At 48.0% G+C, this 25,513-nt stretch overlaps 1 protein-coding gene and 1 pseudogene across 2 annotated transcripts in view; one reads left to right on the top strand and one right to left on the bottom strand.

Moving 5' to 3' along the window:
* RHOQ (ras homolog family member Q) overlaps positions 1-24,339 on the bottom strand; it is a 44,020-nt gene extending 19,681 nt beyond the window's left edge. The window contains exons 1-2 of one of the 2 annotated variants that reach the window (XM_077134143.1): positions 24,128-24,339; positions 23,526-23,584 (exon numbers count right to left, since the gene is read on the bottom strand). In XM_077134143.1, coding sequence (XP_076990258.1) covers positions 23,526-23,584; positions 24,128-24,269 — 201 coding nt within the window. In that variant the 5' untranslated portion in view covers positions 24,270-24,339. The remainder of the gene's footprint in view (positions 1-23,525; positions 23,585-24,127) is intronic. The other variant, XM_077134142.1, reaches the window with a different exon arrangement.
* Positions 7,516-8,855, top strand: LOC143660777 (large ribosomal subunit protein uL4 pseudogene; annotated as a pseudogene).
* Positions 24,340-25,513: the final 1,174 nt, after the last annotated feature.

Below are 25,513 nucleotides of genomic sequence, written 5' to 3'. Positions count from 1 at the left end.
GCTAGGTTGCACTTCCTCCACCAGCCCCTGAGCTGGATTACGTGGGTCAAAAGTGTCTGAATTCTCCAGGACCAGGCTAATTTCTCAAGTTGCCTTTGCCACTTTCAGCCACGAATCAAACAGCCTCCTGCGATCAGGGCTATTTTTCTTCCATCCAACCACTGGGTTCAATCCGCTTACCTGAAGAGTGTGAGCTCTAAACAGGGACTCAGACTGAGGGATCCTTTCAGCACGTTAGTTCCTGCTACCGTTTTTCACCTTTGCCTTTATTTCATTTTCTTGGCATTTATTTTAACTAGGTGTGGAAGACGTCAGATTGTCTACCCAATGTTCTTTCCCTACTTTTTCTTTCTTTCCAAAACTCTGATTGAGTTCAGGACCCAACCCTCCTTCTCCCAGACACATGTCCCTGGGGACCCTGACCCTATACTTAACTAGAAGGAGAGTCCCTGTTTGGCTTAGGCCAATCCTCATCATCAATGAACATGTTTCTTGTCCCACCCACCCCCACCCACTGCCCCCCCTCACCAAAGTCACTGGTTCTTAGATGTGCACCTGACCTAAGAGGTCTGATCAGAATGAAGTCTTCCCAGGATTGTCCAAGGTAGGTTCCTCCTTCCTCCCTTCATCTCTCCCCTCCCCTCTCCAATGGCTTTATAAGGATCAGCTACCAGGATGTTTTTTGCAATTCACTGGCCCCACCTCTGCAATTCATGGACCCATTCTACATCAGCCAGTGCTGCAGTCGCTGTGTCTCCACTAGCATATGTCAGAGCTCAGGCAGAGAGCCTGCATTATCCCCCGGCCCAGCTGCTGGGAGGGAGGCATAAGTGAGAACCAGACCTGACACTGGAGTATTCCACTCCCTTTTTTTTTTTTTGCTTTTCTTCATTGTGAAAAATAGCATATGTATAAAAAGGAGTAAATTTCAAAGTACACTGCAACAATTAATTATAGAACAGATTTCAGAGTCTGGTATAGGTTACAGTTCCACAATCTTAGGTTTTTTCTTCTAGCTGCTCCAAGACACTGGAAACCAACAGAAATATCAATATAAAGATAACAGCAGTCATACTCATTTGTTAAGTCCTATTTTCTCTATTATAATTCCACCTTCTCCTTGGATCTTTCTCTCAATCTTTAGCGGTACTTTGGCTATGGCTTTTTCATGTTGGAAGGGTCTGTCAGTAATATGGGATAGGGGGATGGAACTATCTGATGTTCTGGAGAGGCTGGCCCCTCTGGGTTTCAGGACTTAATCTGGCTTAGGAACCCATCTGGAGGTTGTAGGTTTCTGGAATGTTACCCTAGTGCTGAGAAGCTTTGTAGAATTTTATATATTGCCCTAGCTGTTCTTAAGGATTGGCTGGAATGGTTTTGGTTGGGGGTTAGCAAGTTCTGTTAGGTAGCAATGTCTAATTGAAGCTTGCATAAGAGCAACCTCCAGAGTAGTCTCTCGATTTTATTTGAACTCTCTCTGCCACTGATACTTTATTAAGTTACGCTTCTTTTCCATTCAGAATGGAATTGATCTCATGGTGCCAGGGCCAGACTCATCCCTGGGAGTCATGTCCCATGCTGCCAGGGAGATTTTCATCTCTGGATGTCACGTCCCACATAGGGAGGTGGGTAATGATTTCACTTGCAGAGTTTATCCACACCTATTTAACACTGGGGCTACCAAAGAGCCTTGGGCTGGTGCTGTGGTTGCAACCCCAGCTGGGGCTTTCAAATGCCATGGGGGTTGGGGTGCACCCAACACAAAGTGGGAGATATGGAGAGGCCAGCCCAGAGGAAACACCATTTTCCTCAGCTGTGGACTAACACTGCCCTTCCCCATCTCTGAGTGGGGGAAGTGGCTGAAGCAGACAAGTCCCCCCCCCACACACACACAGCTGTACACGCCCTCGTACTACGCAAGGAGTTTTGCAGCAAATAGAAGTTATCTACTCCTGATTAAGTCTGAAATGCTGGTTTTCTCCAGGTCCAGATGAGAAAGCCTAACACATGGAGAAGCCAATCAAACTATGACTAGCAAACCATTGGGAATCTGAATATTTACGCCACCCTCACCAGGCCCGACACAGTCAGCGCCATCTGCCATCTGAGGGCCAGAAAGATTCCTTCAAAGGCCGCCGAATTCAGGATGACCTGATGAGGGTACAAACACCCTTCTGAAGAACAGATCCTTTAAAAAATGCATATGGGCCCACAGTGTGCAAAGCTGTGAGCATGCTGAGGCCCACACATGTGCTCCCCCCACCCCAGATTTATTTGAAACCGCCAGAGGTGCACCCAGCAGATATGCCCCACAGGGAGTCTCCAGAGCCCCGAGCACCAATTCCTCACCACCCGCTAATCACCACCGCACACAGCACCTCATCGAGCACATGTGCTCCCCTCCACGCATGTGTTATCTCCTCCCCCACCCTGCCTGCTCATCCTTCCCCATCTTCTCTCCACCAGCTCGGGTCTTTTGGTACTGCAGGACGTTCCCAGAAAAGCAACTCCAGGCCTCAAACAAGCAACCCCTCACATCCCTATAGCCTTATTTAACTTTCACAGCTGCGAGAGCAACCTCCAGAGTAGCCTCAAGCTACTCAAGCTTTCCCCTAGCCAAGTACCCACTGGGCCTTTGTCCTGAGCCTAGGAGGAAGGGCAGCTCCCACTTCCCTGATAAAGAAACTGAGGCTCAAGGAAGCTCACTTGAGGAAGCCTGTCCACAGCTTCATGGAAGTCAGGTGGAAGGAAGGCAGGAAGGCAGGTGTGCCCTAACAGGTAGTTTCAGACTCTTTGTCTTAGCCAGGCAGTAAGTATAACTCAGGTTTGGGATTCTCACCTTTGGAATCTCTTGAATCACAGGCTTCCTACCTTGGTGACCTTGGGCAACTTACTCATCTTTCCTGTATTCTTTATCTATAAAACGGACTACTAATCGATCCTGCTCTGAAGCTGTAGGAAGATTAGGTGAGCCGAGCTATGAAAGGCATTTAGCGTACGTGGTGGTTGCTAGTTTATAACCATGAGCCGTTATATGGCGACTGACAGTAAAATTGACTGTGAAAAACACCCTGAGAAGTTCTCCTGGTTGATAAGCACACGTCTACGTGGTAGGCAAGGACTGAAGTCAGATATTTTATTTAAATACTTAGAAAATAGCTAAATCGATAGACCTCAAATATGTTATTTAAAAGAATGGTTAATGAGGCCTAAGAAGTGGAAAAAAAAATAAAGCCAAAATCCACAGGAGCTTTGCTGTGAGCACAGAGTGCTCCGTGCAGCTGATCTGCAAAATATTCATTGGACACACATGTCCACCAGCGTCCTTTGTGTTCCGAGAAGCTCAGCCAATCCACCAGCTGGACTACCCACTATGAAACCTGGCTAGAGACATGATATTTCCTGAAGCAAACTGAGGGAGAGTGAAACAAAACCAAAGAGAAGTAACCCTACAGGCAGACAAGGAAATTGGCAACAACAACAACAAAAAAACCAACTTTATAAGAAACACCAGACTAATTGTCATTCCAGTGCTATTCTCGTTTGTGTATCCTCATGAACTACTTGGAAGTACACTTGGGGCAGGTGGTATCATCCCTTCCTCCAGCGCACTAGGTAAAGTGGTGGCAAAATCACTGGAGCAACTGGGTGGGGCCGGGAGCAGGACAGGGAAGGGGAAGCTCCACACCCAGAGCTGTGAGCCGCTACGGTCTGGTCAGATCGCACAGGGACTTGCCACGGTCCAACCCTTAGCCCCGTCCCGTGTCATTTACTCAAGCGAGGTCCTGTCCCAGCCTGCAGTCCAGTCAACTCCTATTGAGTCTATGCTACGCGTTGCTTGGAAAATCCCTCCAAAGAACCCCTAGCTTAGTTGAGCAATCCACAAAGGCCCCAGCAGCAGGGGGAAGTCACCAGAATAACGATAACAGACGTCTAGCCCGAGGGCCTGGTTTGAGGTCCGGGGTTGCCACCCACGGGCCGGGTAACCTTGTGCAAGTCACTTCGCTTTCTCTGAGCCTCTTCCCTTATCCGTAAAAAGGAAAGGAGGAAGGGAGGGAGGGGTGGCTGGGTGGGGTGGAGAGAGAGAGAAAGTGGGAGGGGTATATATTATTATTATATATATAATATTAATAATAAATATTAAATAATATTTATTTATATTAATAAATAATAAATATTAATAAATAATATTAATATATTATTTCCTACCTCATAAGGTCAGTGTTAAAATTAAATGGGATGAACACGTCCAAAGGAGCCTTTGAATCTATGCATGAGAGTAACGGTACGAGACATAGCCACTAAGTGCCACAGGAATTCAGAGGGGAGAGAATACAGTCACCCTTGAGGATTTGAAATCACTACATGGAAAATTACTACTCTAAGTTTCTCTACTAATCTTTCCCATCATGGCACCGGCCTTCAGAAGTCTTCACTGGCTCCCCACAGAGCCCTTTACAAAGTTCAAACTCTTCAGCCCAGCATTAAGGGCAGCCGTGGCTAGTCCCGGGCTCCTTTCCCAACCTCATCTGGAAGGCTCCCCCGCTGATCACGGCTCTGTAGCTGTAGCAGTTAGGTGTGGGTGTCAGCCTGGCCGGGCAATGGCGCCCTGCTGTTCTGCCACTGTGAACGTAAATCATTAGCATGTGAAACTCATCTAAGGCCAATTACCCCTGCGGTAAGCTAAGGGGCGTGCCTTCTGCAATGAGTGACATTTAATTTACTTAGCTGGAGGCTTAAAAGAGGGAAGTCAGAAGACAGCTCAGCAGCTCAGACATTTGGAGATGCAGAAAGGACACGTCCTGGCGAAAGCTGTTTGAACCCAGAAGCTGGAAGAGAGGGCCAGCAGACTCACCCTGTGACACCTCCCATGTGACACAGAAAATCAGATGAAAGCTAGCTGCCTTTCCTCCAAGGAACTGTAAATTTGTACCTAAATAAATCCCCTTATTAAAAGCTGATCGAGGGCAGGCCACGGTGGCTCGGTGGCAGAGTTCTCACCTGCCATGCCAGAGACCACGGTTCAATTCCCGGTGCCTGCCCAAGCAAAAAAAAGCTGATCTATCTATAACTTTTACTCTGTGATTGTGAAAACCTTGTGCTTGATGTTCCTTTTTTTATCCAGGGTATGGACAGATGAATAAAAAGATATGGATAAAAAATAAATAGGAGGGACAAAGGGTAAAATAAATTGGGTAGACAGAAATACTAGTGGTCGATGAGAGGGATGGGTAAGGGGTATAGGATGTATGAGTTCTTTCTTTTTTTCTTTTATTTCTTTTTCTGGGGTGATGGAAAGGTTCTAAAACTGATCATGGTGATGAATACACAATGTGATGACATTGTGAGCCATTGATTGTACACCATGTATAGAATGTATATGTGTGAAGATTTCTCAATAAAAATTAAAAAAAAAAAAAAAGCTGAACCATGCGGCTGAAGGGCCGCATTCCGGCAGCTTCAGCAAACTAAAACATTAGCCAATGTGAACTCAGACTGCACCTACGTTCCCTCCCCAACTTCTTCTGCCCCGCGCCTCTTTCTGTGTTTTCCTCTCAGCCTGGAATGCCTTGTCCTATCTGTGCCCCCGCCCTAGCCAACCCCAAAGCCAAACACCCTGCTCTAGAAAACCTGTCTGAACCCTGCCCCCATCAGCCCCAGAACTGGAAGTGCTCGTTCCTGCTCTCTAAACGTCACTGATACTCCAGCTTCAGGTCATCTATACAGGGGAAGTCTAGTAGGACACACTAACAATGTTGAGATAACAATTTACATTTTGAGAGAGAAAACTAATGAAAAGGAAAGCATAATAGATATTAGCCGTCCACAGTGTGAGGGTTATACTAAGACGACTGAGACACCTGCAAGTGCTCAAATCTCATCCACCTAAAGAAAGCTATAACCTAAAAAAACATATTTCGTCCTGTCTGAAAATATATGTGAACTGAAAAGTGATGGTCTATACTGAGTCTACACAGAGTCTACAAAGTGGAAACTGTGCAATTCGAATATTAGTGTCTACCCAGCTCTGCCCAAGGGTAAGATGCTGGAGTGGGTAGTCATGCAGATTCCTGGCTCCAGAAAGCAGGGTTCTCACATAGGAGAAAAAGCTCATCACACGTCCCAGGTACCCGGTGAAATACAAATCTCCACTAAGTCATTCAACAACCAGTGCTCCAGAGCCTGAATCCCAGGCAAGTTTCTTATGAATTCATTTTCACAGGTACCTTGACATTAAGGAAAGACACACTGAATAGCAGACACTGGAAAAATTATCCACCACTATAACTTTGTTCTTAATATTCACATTTTCCAATTATTACAAAAAGGAGGGGCATGGTGAGACTTCCAGTTAAATCCTGGTTAAATGAATACATGCATATATCTCTGGTCGCTCCCCATATCCTGTAAGGTGTACAGTTATAAAACCACAAGGGTAAAGCAAATTGGAAAGGAGACAGCAAACAGAAACAAAATTTTAGAAGCCAGAAGGACAAGTGAGAATTAATTTGTTAGAATTCAGGGAATCAATTCTGAGCCAGCAAAAAGGCAACAGCTCATTTTGCATGACAGAATCCACTCCCCCACCCCCACACCCCCCCACACCCCCCCACACCCCCAGGCACAGTAATTGGGGCAGTGGGAATTCTGGAAGTGGGTTTGAAAGTGGAGCTATGCATCAAGGGATTGAGAAAACCTTCTAGAGCAAAAGGAGCAAGAGCAAAATGAGACAAAATAAAGTGTCAATGGCTGAGTGATTCCAAACAGAGCCGAGAGGTAAAACAGCAGGCTCTCTGGATGAAAGGACACAAGCCCAATGGAAGGTTGGGTACATACGGAAAGATGAGACCCCCCAAACCCCTTCCTCTACTCAGCTTCCAGCATAAATCTCTGTGGCAGGAGAGCAGAGTCTTTTCTGGGGAATATGACTGGCCCAAGAGGAAAAAACAAAACATCACAGGTTCCCCAATGAAGAGCAGAGGAGTGGTTCTCAACTGGGTGGGGTGGTGGGGTGAGGGGTTGTCATCCCAAGGGGACAGTTGGAAGTGCCTGGAGACATTTTTGGTTGTCACACCTGGGGTAACACTGGCATCTAGTGGGTAGACATCCTGCAGTACAAGGGATGGTTCCCCCACAGCAAAGAGAACATCCATCCCCAAATGTCCATACTGCTGAGACAGAGAAGTACTGACCTTCAGCGACGAGCAGGGTCAACAACTCCCACCCACACTCGGAGCTTCCCACGCCACTCCTGTAAATATGAGTGGACATTTGAAGAACATCCTACCATGAAAGACACAACCAAGAAGACAGACCATGCAAGGAGACAAAAACTTAAAAAAACAATCGTTAATATTCTCAGAGAAATTGTGGCTCAGTGTCAGAATTCTCACCTGTCATGACAGAGACCCGGGTTTGATTCCTGGAGACTGCCCATGCCAATACATATACACATATTCTCAGAGAAATTAGAAAAGATACTCCACCAAAAAAACAAAAAACAAAACAGCTTTTCCTGTGGGAGCTGCTGGTTTGAGAGGAACGTGGCCTTCTCTCCCCCGCATGGCATGCACTCATCCATTGATATTGATGTCCTCTGAAAAGGGGGAGTCATCTGGCAAAAATGTCACTTTGCCTGCTGTATCCAAGGCCCCCGTTAGATAGGCTATCTTGTTCACACCAACTTGCACAAAAACAACAGATAAACCCTATGCTGTCCGTGAGTTAGCAGGTCATCCGACCAGTGCTGAGTCCTGGGGCACTGGAAGAGCTGTGGCTCGAATTCCCAGAGTTTGAGGCAGAGGACTCAGCGATCTGGCCAGGGTGCTTTGGAGGCTGCTTGTTTGCATGGCACAGATGGCACTATGGAGTAAACACAACACAGAAGCAATATGCCACCTGCTCTGCCCTGGCCACCCTGGCCTTACCAGCACTGGTCATGTTTAAAGATCATCGTATTGAAGGAGGTCCTGAACTTGCTTTAGTGGTTGAAGATAAAATTGAAGGCTACAAGAAGACCAAGGAGGCAGTTTTCCTTCTTCAGAAACTCAAGGCCTGAAATGATATCAGAAAGGTCTATGTCTCTCTGCAAAGGAGAGCTGGCAAGGGAAAACGAGAAATGTCATTGCATACAGTGCTGGGGACTGTGCACCATCTATAATGAGGACAATGGTATCACCCAGGCCTTCTGAAACATCCCTGGAATTACTCGGCTTAATGTAAGTAAGACGAAACTTGTTCCTGGTGGGCATGTGGGATGGTTCTGCTTTTGGTCTGAAAATGCTTTCCGCAAGTTACATGACCCACATGGCACTTGGCATAAAGCTGCCTCCTTTAACTACAGAGTCACTACAACCATTCCATGCACAAGATGATGCCTACAGAACTTAGCAGGCCTCCTTAGCAGAATCTTGAAAAGCCCAGAGATCCAAAGAGCCCTCTGCGCATCAAACAAAAAGATTCACGCGGAGTCCCAAAGAAGAATCCACTGAAAAACCTGAGAATCATATAGAAACTAAACTCATGTGCAAAGACTATGTGCCAAAACACCACCCATCAGACCAGAAATCACAAACGCAGCGTGGATAAAGCTGCAGCAGCACTAAAGGCCAAACCAGATGAGAAGGGGGTTCCAGGCAAGACGCCTGTAGTGGGGAAGAAAGAAGAAAAGAAGGCGGTTGGTGTTAAGAAGTCAGAGAAGCAGAAGCCTTTGGGAAAGAAGGCTACAGCTACCAAGAAGCCAGCAGAAAAGAAACCTACCACAGAAGAAAAGAAGCCTGCTTCTTAAATTGCTTATTCTGTAAAACTCAAAATCGTTTTGGACATCTTATTTTGAATAAAGATCATATGAAAGAGGCAGCGAGGAAAAAAAAAAAACCAAAACCAAAACAGAAGACGTTTAAAAGGAGGTGGTGGTGGGGGTTTGAACATCCAGAGAATAAGAAAAGGCTCTTGAAAATTAAAAATAAATTAACGCAAAGAAAAGAAAATTAAAAAAACTAAAAAAGGAAAAATAAATTAACACAGTCAGACTGAAAAATAGAAGGCAGTATTAAGGAAAACTCTCAAAAGTGGAGCAAAAAGACAAAGAGAACAATTTAGGAAAATTCTAGGAACTCCAACATGAAAACACTAGGAATCCAAGCATAACAGAAAAGTTTTAATGGAAGTGGAAAAAAAAAAAACTTCCCAGAACATGAGTTTCCAGACTGAAAAGACCCACACAAGTAAGTACCCAACTAGACCTACCTTAAAAAGCCCATGAATGTAAAACTTCAGGAGGGTGAAACAACAGACCCTAAAAGTTTCCAGAGTAGAAAATCAGGTTACTGACAAGAATAAGAATTAGCACTGGACTTCTCTCTAGCATAAATAGGAAGTAAGAAGACAATAAAGCAATGCGTTCAAAATTCTGAAGAATAAAAAAGATTTTCAATCTATTTTCCAGCTATCAATCAGGTACAAAGGGAATAAAAACATTTTCAAACATATTAGCTCTCAAAAATTGCCACTAATGCACCTTTTCCCAGGAAACTAACAAAATATATGCTCCACAAAAATATGGAAATAAACTAAGAACTCATGAGAGCAAACTAAGAACTCATGCGAGCCTGAAAACAGAGATCTAATACGAGAGATGGAGGCAAAGGGAACCCCTATAATGATGAAGAGAAGTCCCAGGATGACAGCTATGGAGCAGGCTAGAGGCAATCAGCCCAAACTGGAGCAGGTCAAAAGGCTAAAGGATGGGCAGTGCGATGGTGGCTCAGCAGCAGAGTCCTCACCTGCCATGCCAGAGACCGGGGTTCAATTCCCAGTGCTTGCCCATGCAAAAAACAACAACAACAAACAAACGCTAAAGGATATCTCCAAGAAGAAACTACAGAAGGCCTGATGTGCTTCATTGCATGGAAGGGGGATTTGGGGATTAAGTAATGAGATGTACTGAGAAAAACAGCAAGAAAAGTATTAACTCCAGGGAAACAAAAAAGTGACACATGAAGGGAAAAGTAATTATAGTACTCTACGTGGCTCAGCTATGATAACATTTTCATAAAAATATAAATCCTTGATCATTGGTCAAATTGAAATTACAATATAGTTATTGGAGAAGAGTAGATGGGAAGTAGTAGGTATATATGGAAGAGAGCTTATTGTTCATGACGTGAAGTCAATAGAAACATTTATTATCAAAATAAACACGTAAGGGTTGAAAGTTGCCGCCAAGGTTTGGGAAATGTTTTTTCAGTGGGGGAAGTGGAGAGGGATCTTTTGTTTCTTCATATTAGGACCTTATAGAACTACTGGCTCTTTAAACCATCTGTGAATATAACTTTGATAAAAAAAATGTTTAATGATGTTAAAAAATTAGGGGAAACAATAAAGTATAAAGAAGTAGATTTATAAAATGATTCAGGCTTACCACCTAAAACCAATTACTTTAACATTTTGACTACTTTGCGCCATTTTCCTCTGCATAGTATAAGTATCCATACTCAAAGTAGGAAACATGCGATATATAGTTTTGGTTCCTGCTTTTTTCTTTTCTTTTCTTTTCCTTTTTGGGTGCATGGTCTGGGAATTGAACCAGGGTCTCCCACATGGAAGGCGAGCATTCTACCACTGCACCACCTGTGCACGCCAATGAACCAGCCGTGTACCCTGGTTCCTGCTTTTTCACACTGAACACATATTAGCCTTTCCACATGTCTTTAAATATTGGTTGAAAGCACAGTTTCTAATGGCTGCATAATATTCTAATATTCATCAAGCTATGATTTAACAAATCTCTTTTTACTACACATTAATGTATTTATAACTTATCACCATTACAAATAACACTGTGAAGAATATCATTCTATGTAAATCTCTATGTACTCTGAATAGTTCCTTGGTATAACTTCATAGAAATGGATACTTGCAAATTAAGGTCTTCATTAAATTAACCTCCAGAATGCTTACATCAGCTGTCACTCCCAACAACAGAGCACACAGCCTCCACTTCCCCACCCCCTGGGTATCAGTTTTTCCCCTACTGGCCAATGCCATAAGTGAAAAAAAAAGTTTTTATTGCTTATCTTTGATTGCCAATTTTTGTTTGTATATTTTTGCATACCATTTGTGCAGTGGCTATTTGCTTTTCTTCTTTTATGAGCTCTTGGTTTTTGTCTTTTGTGCTACTTCCATCTAGGCCACATGGGAAATTAATCCTAGTCAACCTAATTTAAAACTTGATCCCATGAGATAAATACACAAATCAGACCCGCAGACCTGATGGTCTGTGGGTTTCCTGAAACAATCAACTTTCTGAATTAGGCTGCCCCACAGAGGCCCTATCTACCTGTGAGGCGCTGCCTGGCAGCCGGGCAGCTGGACACCTTTATGATACATGTCACATTTCACCATTTTTACTCCCGTAGGGCACGTCCCATTTTCTACCTGCATTTCGGTCATCCATATTCATCTTTTCTCCCCACTTCTCTTCCCTCCTAGAGGGGAAGAACCCTATCCAACAGATCCTTCTCTTCTCACCTCACCTCACCTGTACTTCCCACCTCACAGATACTCAGAGGTCTGATGAATAAAAATATAAGACTGTGGACGGCGGTGGAGTGGGACCATGAACAGAGGCGGAGGCCAAACGAGAACACTGGAGGGGCAGATGGAAGGCCAGCCTCCACCCCATCTGCAGTGGGGGCTAAGGCAGCACTGGACGCCCATGACCAGCATGCTCAGTTTCTGCTTTGCAACACTGAAAATGGCTCCCAGACACATTAAAGACTGACACAAAGGAATAAAAAGGAATGAAGTCCTGATAATGCTTCAACATAGATGAACCATGAGAATCGTATGCAAGTGAAAGTAGCCACAGAAGGCCAAATATTGTATGATTCATTCATTTCATTCACATGAAATGTCCACTGGAGGTAAATCTGTAAGGACAGGAAATAGATGAGTGGTTCCAGAAGCTGGTGGGAGGGGAAGAGGGGAAGTCACTGCTAATGGGTTTTGTTTGGGGGTGGTGAAAATGATGAGATAGTGGTGATAGTTGCACAGCCTTGTGAATGTAATAAAATCCACAGAATTGTATGTACATTTTAAAAGAGCGAATTTTATAGTATGTGAATTATATAGTTCACATGTGAAATATATTAGTTTTATTAATTAAAATTTTAAAAACACACCATAAACAAAAGAGGAGGAAAGCAGCTTGGTCCCCCAAGAATTTCTATGAGTAATCACTTTCTCCATCACACCAACTTGCCTGTCCTGCCAGGCAGGCAGAGGTCATAGCCTTCCCCAGGGCAGCAGGCAGCATTCCCTCTCCCCTCCCTGTCAGTAGAACCCCTCAATCTGCTCCCCCAGCCCCCCCACCCAGAACATCACAGAAGACTCCAGGGCACCCTGGAGAGACACCTAAGAGTGAAAGATTCTTACAAATCCAGACATTCTGGAGAACAGTACACACTCATGACCAATCTATTTTTTTAACCCAACTAGACTCTCTGCTAATGGGTTCCGTTGTGCTTCAACAGGCAATAGACATTCAACCAATCACCTATAATCTGATTTTAAAGACCAGAGAGGTCAGAATTCCCTTTAAAATGAGCTGATAAAAAAATCAATATGGAGGTGATATAAAGTCATGCAAAAGATTCTTTCCATTGTCCTTCTGAGAGATTCTCCCAAACCCAGCACTCGCTGGTTCCTGCGGCAGCCCCCTAACTGTGTGGCGAGCGTGAGGTTCCCTATGCAGGTCCTTGCCCTATGCCAGGGGCTTACAGTTCGGGTGGGGAGCAAAGGTTTACAATATAAACGAAACCAAGTTCTCGACTGCAGGCTACAGACAATGTGCCAGTTATGACACCAGACAAAGGCAGTGAATTCTCTGCCCAATGGTTTGAGTGCCCAAATCCTGAGACACTGGGGTTGCAAAGAGAAAGAATTTATTGCTAGGCGTGAAGCACGAGATGAAATGGCCTAGCGGCCCAAAAATCTGTCCGCCTGAACTGCTGTAACTCTGATAGTTGTATAGTTTCAAAAGATGGGCCAGTTTTAGGATAATGAGCAAAACAGTTCCCAATGCTGTAACTAGAGGTGATCTGATTATTGAACATGCACAGATTGATCACATGCTTAGTCACAAATGTGTTTAAGAAAATGGCAGCCTTAATATGATGATCGGTGTGATTTTTAGAATTACAATGAGGTAGAGGTGATTTATAGGTTAAAGTGCAACCTACTATGCATGTCAGCTGGGCCTATTTTGGTTAGATCCAATCTCAGCTCTCAAGATAACTTTGGACTTGGGGTTGGTTCATTCTAGGCTGACCCAAGCCCTTCATCAATAAACACTAGGGGCTGATTTTAGTCATCCTAAGACTCCAAAGTCGCAAAATCAGATGAAATGGGTACAAAGGAGGGTCAGTCACAAGGTTTCTACAATCACAAGGGCACAAGACAAAGGCTATTCAATCACCAAAGATCAAGGCAATTAGATTACAGTTTGACAATTTCAGGTATTTCTTCTGACTATTTTAATACACTTAGAAAGCAAAAGAAAGTATCTATATAATGATTCAATAACCGTAATCACTTTTAATTCCTAAGTTCTCGTTTACAACTAGAAAGTCTAAGAAGGGCTGGAACTGCAAAAAAAGGACCTTCTCACTTTCTACAGGCTGAGGACCTGAGGCTCCCTCCTGCTGGGCAAAGCCCCTGTGTAAAGGAAGCAGGGACCCTGCCTACCTCCTCTGCACCTCTTCTCACATCGAGCCACCTTTCCCTCCCTCCAGAGCCAAGGAGGCCACTAGAAGCACCTTAAGATAACGTGTCAGTTCACTGGAGGGGACAAACTTTTGAAAATTAAGCTGGAGAACACAGAACTTTAATTGAACCAGACAATCAGAATTAAACGCTCTCTCTCTGTGGCAGCTCTTCAAGGGGGCAGACCTTGAGCCAACTCATTTATCATCCCAACCATCATGCTATTTGGCAGATGGTCGTTTTTCTACACTGGAAGAAGTTTGCAAAAATAAAAGAAAGACAAAGTTTACAAGATGATGGTGGAGGTGGGGGAAGAGAGGGCCAGAGGACACCCAGAAAGCTTTGGTCAGCCAGAGAAGCAGCAATTCCTGCCAAGAAGGGGTTTTGAATAACTGCCCTTTCTCCAGCCACTCCTGGTGACCTGCCCGTGGGAGGCTGTAATACAAAAAGGACGTCATCGCCCATCTGTTGCTGTGGAACTAATTTAGCACAAACCCAACTGGCATCCATCCCCGGGGCAGGGCCTGTCATCACAGGGAGCACTAACCTCAGCTTCATCAACAGAGCCTGGCTCGGGTCTCTGACTCTGGTTGCTTAATGTGCAGGACAGAAAATGGCTGGCCCTTAGGCCTCATCAAGGAATACCTGTGGAGCCTACTGTGTGCATGGCACTGGGCCAGGTAGCATACTAATGGAGCCAAGGGCACCTCCAGAAGTTCTGCTTCTGTTTTCTCATAATAGTGCCTTGGCCTCATTTCCACCAGACAGCACCAGTGGCTGAATGATTCAATTCATTACGACAAATATGGAGAGTACCAACCATGTGTAAAGAATCAGAAATAATGAGTGTATGGGTGTACGTCTGACCAGTTGGAGGGGATTTAGGAAAATGAATAAATTATGTTCCCCGAAACCTGAGGAAAAGGGTAGGGTAGGGGAAAGACATTGCTTGCTAAGAGGAGATGCATAAGTGCGCAAACATTCATTAACTCAGTTGCTCTGAAATTTATCCTGCCTTGGGGTCACCTGAAGGGGTTGTTAAAACAGGTCTCCCGGAGTTTCCGACTCAGTAGGTCTGGGACGGGGCTCAGAATTTGCATTTGTAACAAACATCCAGGAGATGCATCCAAGGGCACACTTTGTTGGCTTAAAGACACACTGGGAGAGCCAGTGCAGTAATTCAAACATCGGGGAGCATCTTAGACATACAGGAATCCAATCTAAGGTATGACCTGAACACCCATACTCAACTCTTCAGGCTAAGCTCTTGGCGCTGGCCTCCTCTGGAATGCCCCTCACCCATCACTTATTTGTTGACGAAAGTCAGGGGACAGGAGGGCCCTCTGCCTGCCCTGAAGAAGTGCTCAGGGAATCTTTGCTGGCTGACTGAGCAAATGTTCTCACGTGGTCTTCACGGACACCATGGGAAGCAGCCCAGGCTGCACAGGTAGTGACAAAAGTAAGGGATCAAGAGAGCAGGAGATGGCTGAGGAAATCTTTGTGCTTATTCAGGGAATGCTCAGGTAAAAGAGAGACAGCTTTGAGGTGGTAATTTTCCCCTAATTGCAAAAACTCTTCAAGAGAGAAAAGGCCTGAGGCAGCCACAATGGGACAGAAAAGACAACATCGTTTGCAGGCTGAAGCTGCTCTGCCAGGCAGCCCCCCAAAGAGCAAGTTGATGACAAGTCAAGACTAGGAGGCAGAGCAAGGCAGAGGGTGTCCAAAGCCCCAGGAAGAGGGTCCCGCCTCCTCAGCCTGAGGAAATCGGCGGAAAGTTCAATACAAAGCATTCTGTATTGGGAAGTGGCCACACCTTTAGGCAAATGGCACTGAACTTCATCCACACACCTCAACAATGCACCACCAGCACCATTACTGAAGTACCTCTGCTTAAGCAAGCAGGGTGGTTTACGAACAGAATGATCCCACACCCTTAACTTCTGGGGGTGGGAAGGCATTTTCACAGGAGTCACTTTAGTAGCAGCCTCTGCTTAGTTCATCATCAGAAACTCTGGAATGGACTGTTAACATGAAATATCCAACAATGGAACATATGCGATGTAAAGGAGACATTTAGCATGATCAGACGATTACATTTAACATAAAGAACACAGCACTTGGAGTCAGACAGCCTGCCCTACTGAATCTTGGTTTTCCTTTCTCCAAGCCGTGTGACCTAGAGCAAGCTCACTCACCCTCTCTGAATCTGCAAAACGAGGCAAATACCACTCACCTCTGACTCAAAGTGCAGGGGAGAGGCCTTCAGGAAGTAACAGATGTAACAGGTACTGAACTCTATAAAAATGCCATTCAATGACCGGCGTGTCATTACAGAGGCCCAAATTCCACTCTGAGCCCAGGGAAGGGAGGCAGACCTGGGATGGGGAGAAGCAGCTGGTTCATACTCCCACCAGCTACTCCAAAAGAAGCAACAATAAAGGCCCCTCCCCCACTTTCTTTTCTTTCTATTAAAATCAACGAGCAGCACAGTACCAAACTAATATCTCTCTAATTACTAAATTGTCAGTCACCCTGTGAAAAATCTCCATAATTTAGTTATCAACTCTATTCCACATGCTGACACTGATAGTAGGGATCCGAGGCACATAAAAAGACACATTTGGGACACCTCCCCTCCCAGCCTGCTCCTCCCCACCCTAAACATGAGCTCTCTGTACCTCTTTGCCTGCACGACCTCATTTAGCCCAAAGCTTCCCAAGCTTTCACTCCATGGTACACATAGAAAATGAGTTGATGTGTTCAGCACCCAGCGGGTAGGGTGGGAGGGGCACACAGAGACAAATGACTGAGATTAGATGCTAAACGGGTCACCAACCTGAGTCCTGGCTAGCCCAGCCCAGCCAAACACCCAGAGGGCTGAGGAAATCCAGATCTGGGAGTCGGGAAGCTTAAACTTAGAAGGTAGCTATTATAATCCCCATTTCACAGATAAGGAAACTGAAGTTCTGGGAGGTCAAGGCCCTGGTTAACAAGTGGCGGAGCTGGGGTGCAGACCCTGGCGGTCCACCCTGGAGGCTAACATTCCTAACCAGTACACTCTCCCACCTACCATCTCTCCTAAAAAGCCCACCTCTGGCCCCTCTTCCCAGCTGGGGCCATGCAGCACTGGATTTAACATGAGAAAGACTCCCAGTTGCATAGGTGGACCTTTCCTTGGTCTGATCCCCTTCTTTTTTCCCCCCAGGAGATTGGAACAGAGTGCAGGCACTGACTCAACACCAACTGCATTGAATCCCTGTGGAGCCCCCCAAATCCTGGCCTGTTACCACTGACTGAGCACCAGGCCACATGCGGTAACTGCATATCTCATCTCTAATCCTTTCAGCCAACTGCAAGCTAGAAATTCTCTCCCCACGTTACAGAGGGGGAAGAGAGGACCCCACAGGAGAGCTGGCTGCCCACGGGTCTCACAGCTACCAAAAGGAAGAGCTGGGATTCAAAGCCTGGGAGAATCCAAAACCCACTCTTTCTACTGTGCAGCTGCCCCCTCCTCAGTGTCCCAGGGCTCCAGGGAATCAATCTGGAAGCAAGAGACCACAGGAAGGTTGCAAAGGGCTGAGCTAGAAAAGAGGTTAGGGAACAGGTCCACTGGTGACCACTAAGGCCCCGGGCCCTGTATAAGGATAAAATTGGTGACCGGCCACAGGCCTACATACCTGTCACTTCTTTGAATCTTAGAGACTTTACTATATTAATACAAAAGCTTTTCCAGGAAAGGAGTTTTGTTTAAGCTATTACTTAGCTATAATCTTTTTTTCTTTTATGTGCTGTACAGTAGAGGTCACATTTCATTCTTTTTCCATGCGACTATCTCGATATGGCAGTATCATTTGTTGAAATTTTTTTTATGGGGGGAGGGATAGCACATGGTGGTTATGACCTTTGATTCTTTTAGCAGAAATAGTTGACAGCCATATGGGAATCAACTTAATTTTAAAAATAAGTGCTGCACGTACTCGGTACTGTGCTAAGTGGCTGGAAAGGCGGTAGAGAAAGACAGACACAGATTCCTGTTCTCACGGAGGTTAGAGTGAGCAAGAACCAGCTCAGGAGGCATCTTTGTGTCCTCCTGCAAACCCGGGGAGCCCCGGAGGGTGCTGAGGCTCCGGTTATCCTGCTGCCTGGGCAGGCCTCCTTGGCTGGGTCCCCCCTCGCTTCTTCCTGCAGAGCAACTGTCTGCCAAGCACAAAAAGAGGAACATCAAACTGCTGAGGGCAAAGAAAGTGCCTCCCTGACCCCAGCATGCCAGATTAGGGCAAAACCAAGCTCCTCAGAGTGAAAGGGAATTCAGCGGCTGAGGGTCACAAATTTAATTTTTACAAAGGCACGTGTGGCCTCGCGTTTGGCTTCTTTGTAACTGTTCCTCTTTCCTCCTCCTTGCAGTATTGCTATGCTGTATCTGAGGCCTCTTAGTAGTGCCCACTGCTGCCAGCATGTGTCATTGCTAGAAACCGATCTCCACCCCATGGAGAGTTGCTTTGTTTTGTTTTGTTTCAATACCATTAGGCTCATCTCCTGAAACCCCAAATTCTGTAACAAAACCGCAAACACTCAATGCTCTACCAGGCCTCTGACCCAAGAGGTTTAATGTAATGCTTCTCACCTGTCACAATGACACACACAGAAAACGACAACATATGTTCAGCCCCCTGGGGCTGCACACCCCCTGTGCCCCCCAGGGTGGAGGATGGCTATCTCAGCACACCCGTTCCCAAATCATCTGTTGGGAAACTTTGGTGTCAAGACTGCAAATGTCGCCAAACCTCAAGAGAGTCACGATAGAAGTGAAGAGGGCCAGAGAAGCCACACAGGTCAAAGGGCTGGTGAGCCTGAGGCACAAACAGTAAACTAGTCCATTTCGGTGCCAGCATCTTGCCAGGAAGAGCTGGTGGGAACTTCCCCCACAGAAAGCTCCATTTCTGCCGGACCGCAGTCCAAGCTGGCACATTGCAACCCACATCAGATTCCAAAGAAGGGGGACACCAGGCATTCAGCAAGAGCAAACGCTCAGGAGTAAACAAAGGCCTTCCATCTTCCAGCACAGGGGAGGCTGAAACCAACATTCCTGTGTGGTGCTGTGCAGGTTGCAGATATAAATAGCTTCTGAAAAGGCTAGCAAAATGCACAGATGACAAATCGACAGTAGGTTACTAAGGGAAACCAGGATGCTTAGTGTCAGCATCTCACCTGTTGGAGTTGATGTCTGGAAGGAATCCTGTGGCTTCTCCCACATTCCTTCCCCTGGGCCCCTCAGGGATGGAACATGGGGTGCAGGGAACAGCAGCCTAGATGTGGGGTGAGCCCTTCTGATGTTCCTAGCAGGCCCCCTTCAAAGTCAGGAAACCCTTTTTTCCTAACTGCATCTCTGTCTGGTTCCCATAGCCTATGAATTCCCAATTTCCACCTCTGAGGACGCTGGGAGACACCCTGCCTAAAGGGCAGGGGAAGCCTGACAAGTGGCAACTTCCACACCCCAACTCTTCTCCTTGCCCATTATACTGGGCCCTTGGGTGCTGCCCATGGAATACAGAAGGCAGGGCATTCCAAGGTAAAGATTCCCTCCTGCAAGGGAACTGCCTCCCCAAGGCACCCAGAGGCTTGCAGGGAAGCCACAGCTGCTGGGCTATGTCAAGTGAGAATCAGATCTCATTTATCATTTAACAAGCACCCTTGGGGACACCTGAGATTTAGGATATTTATAGCTCTCGTGCACACATTCTCTGGACTTGTGTGTGTTTAACAGACACGGCAACAGAACGCCCAAAAGCATACAGACTTCCACATACTGAGATAGTGGCTAAATCTGGAACTCTAGGGATCCCAAACTCATCCCCAGCACACACATGGGTGTTCTGGGACCTGCGATAAACTGGGCTTCAGTCCTTCCCTCTTAAATTCTGCCTTCCTGCCAAGGATTAAGAGATCAGCCCGGAGCCTGCAGCTAGAGAGCAGGATGCCAGGCAGCTCCCCGCTGGCCTGTCTGGGCAGAAGGGGAAAACTCGACTCACGCCTCTGTGTTCCAAATAGCACAGAGGCAGGAGGGTAAAGCTCGCCTCTCCTGTCCCATTCCCTCAGCACACGATGGGGCTGCTGTGGAGCCTACACTGAAGCCCTGGGAACCAGGCAAGAAAGAAGAAGCTCCACAGCAGCCCAGGCGGGGAGCCAGAACCCTCGGCAAGGCCGTTCAGCGAGGAGGAAGACACCTCCCTCAACTTCTACTCCAAAATGCTTGGCCATCAAAATGTCACAGCTGCTCCTTGACCACCCAGGGCTTTCCTTTGGCAGCAATGCTGGCGAGTGCGTGGGGGATGCTGAGGGATGTCCCCAGGCTGAGCAGGTAATGTGGACTGACCGCCCAAAACACACCCACGTGTTCTCTCCCTCTCTGCTAAGATCAGCAGAGGTGACCAGCAGAGGTCAAGTGGAAAGAAGCCTGCTCTAGAAAGCAAAACGTCTTCTACTATAATCATCCCTTCCCTGTATTTCTCCAATATGTAAATTGGGCGAATGATGCCTGTGGCTTTGAACTTGACTGGGGTCCAAATGGAGGCCAAGAGTAAGTGACCTGAGGGAGGAACTGCTGTCATTATTCAAATACATCGAGTGTCCATGTGAGTGAGGAACCTTTTGGAGATAAAGCAACTGCTTTCCAGTGCTGTGAGCTTTCTCCTCACCCCATCCTACTTTTCTGAAAATAAAACCAGCTGAAGCCTCCATACCCTCTTGTTTTTCAAAATCTACTTGGAATTCTTAGTTATTTCTCTTATATCACTGGGGGTGCATTTTCTGGTTAAGAAAAGATAACTAGAGCAGGGAGCATTCAATTGCTTCCATGCGCCCAGTGATGGTTACTGTGGGAATTATAAAATGCAAAGCTGGCTCCACACCTCTGCTGAAAAGGTTGTAGGATCTGGCATACTAGTGAAATTTCTATCAACTAGGCATAATACACTGTCTCTTCTACCTGCGATCTCTTCCCCCCAGAAAACTGCCCACAGTGGAGTACAATAATTGCTTTCAAAGTTTATTACACACCTATTATGAATGAAGAGCAATTCAACAACTCAAACCAGCCTACAGTGCAGACTCTAATTACGCACACTTTTTCTATGTCTCAAAGAAGGCAAATCACTTAGCTAGGATCATACAACTAATATGACAAGGAGACCGAAACCCAATCCTGTTTGATTCCAAGGGTTTTTCTCTGCTGTCCATGCAGCTTAAAGATTTCTGTGTGTGTGTGTGAGAGAGATTATAAAATGGATCTGTTAACCAATTCACAGAGGCATGGGTGCTGAATGACCAAGCACAAATACGGCAATCTCCCACGCAACACACATGAGCAGGCATCTGATTCAGACATTTCTACCTATAGTGCCATCAACCAAGGCAAATTCCCATCTTAAATCTACTCTTTTGTACTCCACAGAGGCTAAGCTCAATGTAAGGCGCACAGTGGGCTCTCATCATTTGGTCTCATTGGTGATTGTGTTACTGAGATTGCTTATTAGTAATAAGGCCTTAGATGATGAAAAATAAATTACCACTATATTAGACCAAAAGCAAAAGTCTTAGTACAACCTTGGAAACGACACTGGGAAAAAATGCCAAGGGAGGCTAAACACACTTCTTGACCAATGGAGCAGGTGTCCATCATTTGGCAAAAGTAGTAATGTACAACCCTTATGAGTAAGTTGATCCCACTTGGTACAATTTTATAGTCCTCCACAGGAAAGAGCAGTTATGCTGGCACATGGAAATCCCTGGTTTTGGGTGTGGGCACACAACTCCAGATGACCTTCGGCAAGTTCCTCCTCTCTCTGGGCCTAAGCTCTTTCCTCTGAAGAGATGGCATACAACCCCCCTCATTGAATGAGTGTGAAGACACCAAATACCATGTCTATAGGCATGCAGACAATTAACACAGGAGGCAGCTCAGCACTCCCCAAGTCTCCCTATATGATGATCAAGACTCAAATCCCAAGTCCAGCAATGTCTCTTAGAAGCCGTGTGACCTTACGAAAGCAACGTAGCTTCTCTGAGCCACAGTTTTCTTATCTGCAAAAATGAGGAACATATCTTGGTTATTTTGTGGAGTAAATTAGGTAATGTTTGCATGTGATCGCACCATGCCTAATATGTAGAAGAGACTCAACTATGAGTCGACTTTGAATATGCATAAAACAACTCTAACATATACATGACCTATTGAAGAGCGCTTATAGTCAAAAATGAGCGTGGAAAGAGTATAAAGGAAGAGGAGATACAGAGAGCAAATCAACTTAGAGACAAATTTCTAAAACCACCCTCCTTTGAACCAGTCATTTCAACCCCTTGTTTCCCAACTGTACTGCTTAAAAGTTGGTCTTGCTAGAGTGAGTTCTGCCTCATTTCTCTTGCCTTTCACACCTTCTGATGGAGGTGGAATGAGTAACAAGTACAAAGCTGGCAACCAAAAGGGACAGTGGAAAGCTGAGAACTGAAGGTACCGACTTGGACCAGTCTGGTTAACTGCAGAGGCTCAGGACCTCGCTCTGCCAGCAGTTTCTCTAGCCCCTGACACTCCTCTAACTCAACAGTTTTGAAACCACAGCCACCACCAAGGCACCCCCCCCCCCATCATTTTTCAGAATCCAAATCTAGATGAGCTACAAAGAACAGCTTCCCTTTATGGAACACTCCATGCTAAGCATGTGGCATACGATATCTTCCCAAGGAGAAAGTCTTTTTTTGTGGTTGTTTAAACCTATTTTGCTGGTAAGGAAACTGTACTACCAGACTTCCCCCAAAGATATTCTCTAAACCCCTGAGCTGCTCATGTGTCCTCAAGAGCTCAAGTCTGCATGGCACATGGAAACTTCAGCCCTGGTCTTCACATATAATCACAGGGCTGGATTCTGCAAAACTTCATCCTACACAATCATCTCAGCCCCAGAACAAAAGCGAGTCTGTCTGGGAAGAAGGTGAAGCTGGAACAGAGAGCAGAGGAAACCTTAATCCTTTGGGGAGCAAAGCCTGGCAAACACCGGTCAGAGGCTGCAGGAAAGACTATGCTTTTTTCCCCCCTGTACAACGAGCTCTCCCAAAGAAAACCCCAACAAAGTCACCTGGCCCTCCTGGGGTAGTGGCCGGGGAGCTCTTCCTCCAAGATTCACAGTGAACTCCTAACCCTTCAACCCTTTCCATCCCCACCCTAGGCCCCAGGGAGTGGCTGGTTGGTTGCTGTTGTTTTCCCCAGTGGTCCTCTGGTAACACCACAAATTACGTTTTCAGGGACTCGAGTCCCAGAGTGCAACGATGTTGTAATAAACATAAGCAGGACCAAATGCCTTCCCATCATATTAGATGATGCCATTTCCCACCAATCAGGCTGCTCGGAAAGGCAGCCCACACGCCAATGAGGGACCAGACAGAGGCTGTGAGGGGGAGACCTGGTCATCTGCAACTAAAAATAAGGGCTCTTCACGATTGGCCGCTGCCACTTTGCAACAGGAGTTGGGACCCACACACCAGGCGCCACACGGAAAGGCACACGCAAAAACTTTCACAGGCCGGGGGCTTACTCGGGTGGGCTGGTCCGGGCTTGTTTCTGTTTCCGTGCTGATTTGGGTCAGAAGGGAGTCCTCGCAGACACACCCTCACTCCCAGCCACCGCGGTTTCCAAAGACCCTTCGTGGCCACCCAGAATTGTGGCGAGGGGCGAGGGGAACCCAGCAGGCCAGGGGCTAGTCACTCACCTGTCCGGCCGTGTCATAGAGTCCCAGGAGGTACTGCTTGCCCCCCACGGTGACGCTAACTGCAAGGACAGAAGCGGGGGTGGAGAGAGAAGCTCACAATGACCTGGGTTCTGGGGCCATCCCGATCCCCACCAGGACCCCCCCTCTCCCGACCCAGGCCGAGTTGGGCGGACATTCCCGAAGACCCCTCTCCCCCTGCGCCTAGCTCACCGTGAAGGGGCGTGAGGTCGGGGCGTGGTGCGGCCCCGGCTGTGTAACCCCTTCTCCCAAGTTCCCCGGTCACGTCCGGCCCAGTTCCCCCAAATGTCTCCCCCAGGGGACTGGGGCGGTAGGGAGGGCGGCTACGGGGAAAGTCAAGGAGGTCGGCCTGGGGCGCCGAGGGGGGTTGGGAAGTGCCGGGGAGAAGGGGCTGGCGGGAGAGGGCGTAGGAAGAGGGGTCAGCGCCGCGCGCGACGGAGGGTGGCTCGGGGCAGAGCTCCGGGGGTGGGGCCGGGCGCCGGGCAGGAGGCGCCGCGGGGGAGGAGGTGAGGGGGCTCCGCCAAAGTTGCTCCAAAGTTCCCCGCCCGGGGAGCGGCCCCTTAGTCAGCAGTTCCGAGGCTTACCTGCGTAGTGGTCGAAGACGGTGGGCACGTACTCCTCCGGGAAGGCGTCGTTGGCATAGCTCATGAGCAGGCACGTCTTGCCCACCGCCCCGTCGCCGACCACCACGCACTTGAGCATCAGCGCGCCGGGCCCGTGAGCCATGCTGAGGCCCGCCGGCCTCCGGGCATGGTCCCTCCGGAGCCCCCGCCCCGGCCCCGGGCTCAGCCCCAGCCCGCCTGGGGGGTCCGCCGCCGCCGCCGCCGCCGCCGCTCCGCGCAGCAGGGCCACCCCCCCGGCCCCATGCAGCGGCTCCCCCGCCGGAGGGGAGGGGGCGGCGGGCCCGGGGCGCTGCCGCTGCCTCGGTCGCTGCCTGGGTCCCCGCCCGGGCCCCGGTCGCCGCGCCGGCCCGCTGCCCCCGCCGCTCGGCGCCCGCGCCCTCTCCCCGGCCCGGCCTCCCCAGGAGGATCCGCTGGATCATAAGACTGTCCGGCCCCCGGGGAGAAGACAACTTTGGGGAGGGCAGCGGAGGGGAGGGGCCAGGCGGCTCTCCCCGCCCCGAGTCCGGCCCCGGAGGAGGGCGGGCCGCGGCGCCTCCCCGCCAGCGCCGCCCGCCCCGCGCCGCCCACCCCGCGCCCCGCGCCCCGCGCCCCGCCCGCGCCGCCCTGCCGGCTCACTCTAGCTTGACTCCCCGCCAGGGGCGCGGGGCGGGGGCGAGAAGGAGGAGCCGAGGAGGAGCGAGGGGGAGGTAGGTGAGGCCGGGGGAGGGGGCCGAGGGAAGAGCGCGCCGGAGGAGCCGAGGGCTCCTCGCGAAAGTGCCCGCAGCGCCTGGAAGCGTCCAAAGGCCCGGTTGCTGGGGAGGACGAGGAGGCCTCTTGGGGAACCACCAAGACTCCTGCGATGACGCAATAGTCATGCAAAATTATACATGTCTATTTAAACTCCACCCGAAGGCAGGATCCATCCTATCGGCCTCTAAGTGCCTCTAGAAATCGTAACAGAAGAAAGGCCAAGAGGGTTAAATTAAAAAAAAAAGGAAAGAAAGAAATGGCGCGGAAGTGGCGGTGGTGGGGGACCGAGCTGGGAAGCAGGGACCCCTGGCTTATTGCTGGCCCCTCCCCCTGCCCACCCCGCTCCGCCTTTCCGAGCCAGAGCTTGAATCATTTACTAAGAAAGTGATGACTGAGGCCGGTGCAGCATCTTGAATTACCGAGGCAACCATCAGACAGAAGAGGGACACCCTGCCGGCTCTAGGGCTCGGCAAGTGTACCTGGGCTCCCCCTGGTAGCGACATTCTCTGAGGCCCCCTTTGAGTCCCGAGTGTCCCTCGAAGGTGTTCGGTTGTGATTCGTGAGAACAACACACCCTGATAAAGACTCGGCCTGTGATGGAGGCGGCAGCCCTGCCCC

This window comes from Tamandua tetradactyla, chromosome 17 (assembly GCF_023851605.1).
Source record: "Tamandua tetradactyla isolate mTamTet1 chromosome 17, mTamTet1.pri, whole genome shotgun sequence".
In the NCBI taxonomy this organism is placed as follows: Eukaryota; Metazoa; Chordata; class Mammalia; order Pilosa; family Myrmecophagidae; genus Tamandua; species Tamandua tetradactyla.
This window is presented reverse-complemented; position numbering and strand designations above follow the sequence as displayed.